Genomic DNA, 6000 nt, shown 5'->3' with positions numbered 1-6000 from the left:
CACATATGGAAGAGACTGAGATTAATAAATATCACACGAGGCTCCTGGATTCCTGGAACCCCGTTAGGGTTATATTAGGGGTCACAGAAATGTTAGGTAGACGGGGTTGGTGGACGCTGATTAAGGGATCTGCTGCTGCGCAAGGTAATAACTCATAATATGTAACAATAAGAGATCTGTTCCAGCAATCTCACCTAATCTGTGTGTTAAAGGAGAACCCCCCCCCCCCCCCCTGCTGGGGGACCAGGTTATTCATATTAAATAAGCATTCCTTACCCATAATGCTCGCTGCCTATGTGTTTGTAGTGTAACTATAAGACCCCCCCCCTCCGAGTGTCTGAACTGGTCTCGGCTCCAGATATCATAATGTGCTTGGTGGGGGGGGGGGCAGATTTATATAAGTATTCTATGTATTTATATATATGTCTTGTTACAGAGACTTAACCCTTTATAAGAACTGGCTGAGGATATATTACTTACACATATTAGACACCACCTGTGTGTAACTTGAAAAATCAGGAAAAGATCTTTATTATGAAACAATTAAGATAATTATTTTATTTACACATTATTTACACAATTAAAAAACTAGTTGATTGGTGAATTGCACTTCTGGAAGGTGAATGTGTCTCACTATTTATCGGCTTGTACGTAGGAGGCGAACATACTGTCATCTCGCTCCAGGAGAACCTCTGGTTTGTCGTATTCCATGATTGCCCCTCTCTTCATCACGATCACCATGTCTGCATTCAGGATGGTGTGTACCCGGTGCTAGGGGGGGCAAAGAGATAGACGTGATATAGGGGCAGTCAGACGTACCACAGGATGGTGTGTACCCAGTGCTAGGGGGGGCAAAGAGATAGACATGATATAGGGGCAGTCACACGTACCACAGGATGGTGTGTGCCCGGTGCTAGGGGGGGAAAGAGAGAGACGTGATATAGGGGCAGTCACACGTACCACAGTACGCGGTGTACCCGGTGCTAGGGGGGGCAAAGAGATAGACGTGATATAGGGGCAGTCAGACGTACCACAGGATGGTGTGTGCCCGGTGCTAGGGGGGGAAAGAGAGAGACGTGATATAGGGGCAGTCAGACGTACCACAGGATGGTGTGTACCCGGTGCTAGGGGAGGGGGGGAAGAGATAGAGGGGCGATATAGTGCTAGTTAAAGCAGGGCGACAGAAGCCATATTATTACTATGGGAATACAAAATCTTTGCTAGGATCAGATTTCTTTCCCACCCCCTCTTTTTTCTGTGTCCCCCAAAATTAGGATATGTAATAATCCCTACTAATGTTTCCATCAGTAGAACCCCAGGTAGCAGAGAGGATGTAGGAGAAGTATAATGTACTGGGGGGTACAAGCTACATATTAATATAGGGAGGTTCTCACCCTCTTCATACAGTCCCACTAGTTCAAACGTGTTGCACCTGATAACACGACACTGGGATTATAGTCACCCAATCCGTGAGCAGAGAGTTATCTCCCGAGTTCCAGTTTTATTTATAAACATGGTGCAATGAGGTGCTGTAACCCATAGCAACCAGCCCCGTAATGGAAGCTTATATCTGATTGGCTGCTACAGGATACAGTGTGTGATGTGGAGACTGCTCTGCGCCTGAACCGCGCCATTAATACAGCGATACCATCCTCTGTGACGTCATGAGGTGAATATCTGCACAGTGATAACTACATGATGTATTATGTACATGGGGGGAGGCGAGATCCTGGGGATTCAGATATAATATAATGTCTGCAGGGTTATTATATAGCTGGATGTTATTATACGTATAAGAGATTAGACGTCGGCACCGTCTCTCCCTCGCTGGGGACATTGCAGGTGACTGCGCAGAGTGAGGATTGTGCCGCCACGTGAACGCTGACCCACTTCTCTCGCTCACAGCAGAAGACGCAGAGAACAGACGGATGTTTCACTAATCTTTGCTCAGGGAATTTATACACATTTAACCCTCGCGTCTCGATGTCTTACTGGGTCCATACAGAGAACAGTGTAAGTTGGAGAGAATGGAGGACTAGGGATAGGATGTCAGCTGCTCCTGACATGCAGACCTGTTACAGACAATACGCTGCACACACCCAATACCGGATCTCTGTGGCGGCCATGTTGGGGCCTCATATGATGCACAGCAGGAAGATACAGGTGGTAGATCAGTTGTATTCATGTGGTCCGAGATATTCCATAATAGGTGGGATCTGTCAGATACCCCACCTCTCTCCATCATTATTAATACTAACTAACCAATATTAGTTATTCAATATGATGTAGCACTTACTCTTGTGTATCAGACTCCCATTGTCCCATACATTGTAAGCTTGCGAGCAGGGGTCTCTTACCTCTCTGTCTGTATGTATTACCCAGTATTGTTTTATTACTGTTTGTTCCCAATTATAGAGCGCTACGGAATATTCAGGTGCTATATAAATTGTGATGATGATGAGGGTTATAATACATAATAAGCTTTTCCTTCTCTTTCCACTATATAACTCTCAGTCTGTGACCTCCTGCTGCCTCCATTCCCCTCCTCACATCATGTCACTGCCCCTGTCACATACAACCCTGTCCTCACTAACACATCACTCATCTCCTGATATACTCTGTGCTGCTGGGAATGCTGCTCCTTCCACTATATAACTCTCAGTCTGTGGCTTCCTGCTGTCTCCATTCTCCTCCTCACATCATGTCACTGCCCCTGTCACATGCAGCCCTGTCCTCACTAACACATCACTCATCTCCTGATATACTCTGTGCTGCTGGGGACCCTGCTCCTTCCACTATATAACTCTCAGTCTGTGACTTCCTGCTACCTCCATTCCCCTCCTTACACCATGTTACTGCCCCTGTCACATGCAGCCCTGTCCTCACTGACACATCACTCATCTCTGATATACTCTGTGCTGCTGGGGACCCTGCTCCTTCCACTATATAACTCTCAGTCTGTGGCTTCCTGCTGCCTCCATTCCCCTCCTCACATCATGTCACTGCCCCAGTCACATGTAGCCCTGTCCTCACTAACACATCACTCATCTCCTGATACACTCTGTGCTGCTGGGGGACCCTGCTCCTTCCACTATATAACTCTCAGTCTGTGGCTTCCTGCTGCCTCCATTCCCCTCCTCACATCATGTCACTGCCCCTGTCACATGCAGCCCTGTCCTCACTTACACATCACTCATCTCCTGATATACTCTGTGCTGCTGGGGGACCCTGCTCCATCCACTATATAACTCTCAGTCTGTGGCTTCCTGCTGCCTCCATTCCCCTCCTCACATCATGTCACTGCCCCTGTCACATGCAGCCCTGTCCTCACTAACACATCACTCATCTCCTGATATACTCTGTGCTGCTGGAGGACCCTGCTCCTTCCACTATATAACTCTCAGTCTGTGGCTTCCTGCTGCCTCCATTCCCCTCCTCACATCATGTCACTGCCCCTGTCACATGCAGCCCTGTCCTCACTAACACATGAATAAATTAGTCACTACCTTCCACATGATTGGCACACTCACTGAAATACTCTGTGCTGATGTGATTATTCTGATAATCTGATTGGCTAATAAACTGAGGACATCTCGGACAAGCATGAGGTGTAAACTGAATACAATAGGTTACCTGACCCTAAGAGCACATTGAAGAGAGATAAATAATTGTATAACATCTGCACAGTACATCAGTCACTGGCGATACATTTATTCCAGGATTTAGCTCTCGCTACGCACCGCTATAGTGACCACTGTGCGCTCATCAAATGCCGTCATCACCACCTTCTGTAAGATGTTCTCCTGTAAGACGAGACAAGAAGGTGAGGACCCCCCAGTCAGATCCATCTCTCGTTCATTGATCGGGGCGTTGTCACCCCAGGAGGTGTGTACAGGTAACGTTCCCATCTGGGGGGCACACTGCAGACCACCCACCCATTAATCAGAGTATCAGGAAGTCTCGTTGAACCCTCACAGAGAATGAAATGTAAAACCTTTCAGATCATCACTGGGAGAATAAGTTATAATATGAAAATAAAACTAAAAACATGAAATCATTGCAGCTACTTTGGTGCATTTTATAAAAGGTATTTTATAGCGTTGTGTCTGTTATATATTGGGGGATTTAGTACATTATGTTATAGATCTTATACCCAACACAGTGTTGGCTTCTACTAACATTACATGGGGCGTAACTTCATTTTATATACAGATTATTGGATAAAGAATGAACCAGAACTGATGTCTGCTCCCCGATACGCTGTAAAGTGGGGTCACTCCGCGTCCCCCCCGTATTATCAGACTTACAGTAGCCATATCTATAGACGCCGTGGCCTCGTCCATTATTAAAATGCTGCTTTTGCGCACGAAGGCTCTGGCCAAGCAGAAGAGCTGCCTCTGTCCCACGCTGAAATTCTCTCCACCTTCTGTGACCGCGGCATCTGCGGAAGAGACCAGAGACCCCAAATGTCAACTTACTGCCCCATAAATTGTCCCCAATGTATTGTGGTCTCCCAGCACCCTGTGTCTATACATCATCGCAAATGTGAGCGAGACAAATATCCTCCTGCAGTACTCAGACCGGCCACAGAGGGGCGCACTGTACGCCAGGTAACTGGGACACAGAACGAATATACTATACATAGCTTTATGTCCACCCTCTGTACAGACCATGTGGGGGGCTCTTCCTGCCAATACACACATCAGCCACACGGGGCGCACTCTACACCACTAACACACTGATAACATATAATATATTTATAGCATTAGTCACTTTGTACAGAATAAGGAACGGGAATTTGTGACCGACGGATTAATAGCCCCCCACATAGGGACAGGTGAGGGGTCACAGTGTATTATTAGGAAATGACCATTACATAGATTTACATTGATCCACGTCAGACAAGTGGATGAGCAGCAATAAACTATAATCGGGGATCTCTCACCCAGGCCCCCCGGTAGCGCCTTCACCACGTGTTTCAGCTGAGCGATCTCCAGCGCCTCCCACAGGACGCAGTCCGAGCACTTGTCCTCGGGGTCCAAATTAAATCTGTGGATTATATATATATCAGAGCAGAAGAGGTATAGTGGACTGGCCCAGTCTGTATATACTGCAGGATATGGAGGTCTGGTCCAGTCTGTGACTATTAATAGATTCACACACAAGTTCTGCCTCTTAGTGGGACCGTTACATGTATGTTTGTGACATGTTTTCGTGCTGTATCACTCGTATTTCAGCGTTTCTATAGCACAGAAAGGTCCGATGTTCTGTACTTTGATGTCAGCCACAGTAATTAGAGAAATGAACGTTATAAACGTTAGACATGAGTTGAATATAACATAATGTTGAGATCTGTGATTCCAGTGTGATAATACAGTTACAATAATTTACTTTTACTGTGCGGTACATTTATCTTCGTCATATAATTATCAGATGTTCCTGGAGTTATATTATGTCGTTATCTCATTACTGCAATTACCTGATGCTGCCGCTAAACAATATGGGATCTTGCAGAATAATTGACAGCCGCGATCTCAGTGTCTGTAACGGCAGCTTAGCGATGTCTATTCCATCAATTATAATCCGACCTGGGAGGAACAGACACAAATGTTATGATGAAGGAAAGCGCCTGCACCTCCCACAGCAAATATACAGCGAGATCTGGTCATTGTACAATATATCTCTCTGGGGGGGGGGGGGGGGGCACAGAGTAGATCTCTTTCTGTTCCCCAATGGGAGAGGGCACTTGGATATAGAGCTGCCTCAGTGGAGTTACTTATTATATATTATTACTTATTATATTATTATATTTTAAAATGAGAATTATTCTTTTGAAGATCCCTGATTATAACATCTCATCGTTACATTAATTGCCTGCGTTATATACGTGTTAACCTCTTACCTTGGAAAGTGTCCACCATCCTGAAAAACGCCAACGAGAAGGAGGATTTACCACTGCCGGTCCGCCCACAGATCCCGATCTGTCGTGAAGGAAAAACA

At 45.9% G+C, this 6000-nt stretch overlaps 1 protein-coding gene across 8 annotated transcripts in view; it reads right to left on the bottom strand.

Moving 5' to 3' along the window:
* Positions 1 to 503: 503 nt before the first annotated feature.
* ABCC8 (ATP binding cassette subfamily C member 8) overlaps positions 504 to 6000 on the bottom strand; it is a 76769-nt gene continuing 71272 nt past the window's right edge. For 6 of the 8 annotated variants that reach the window (XM_075187558.1, XM_075187559.1, XM_075187560.1 and 3 more), the window contains 6 exons: positions 5903 to 5981; positions 5480 to 5588; positions 4946 to 5049; positions 4308 to 4441; positions 3741 to 3803; positions 504 to 771 (listed from right to left, as the gene is read on the bottom strand). In XM_075187558.1, the coding sequence (XP_075043659.1) occupies positions 634 to 771; positions 3741 to 3803; positions 4308 to 4441; positions 4946 to 5049; positions 5480 to 5588; positions 5903 to 5981 (627 nt within the window). In that variant the 3' untranslated portion in view covers positions 504 to 633. Of the gene's footprint in view, positions 1125 to 3699; positions 3804 to 4307; positions 4442 to 4945; positions 5050 to 5479; positions 5589 to 5902; positions 5982 to 6000 lie in introns of all 8 variants that reach the window. The other 2 variants (XM_075187564.1, XM_075187565.1) reach the window with 2 other exon arrangements.

The sequence above is a fragment of the Mixophyes fleayi genome, chromosome 10 (genome assembly GCF_038048845.1).
Source record: "Mixophyes fleayi isolate aMixFle1 chromosome 10, aMixFle1.hap1, whole genome shotgun sequence".
NCBI lineage: Eukaryota > Metazoa > Chordata > Amphibia > Anura > Limnodynastidae > Mixophyes > Mixophyes fleayi.
The sequence above is the reverse complement of the archived record's forward strand: the minus strand, read 5'-3'. Positions and strand labels throughout refer to the sequence as shown.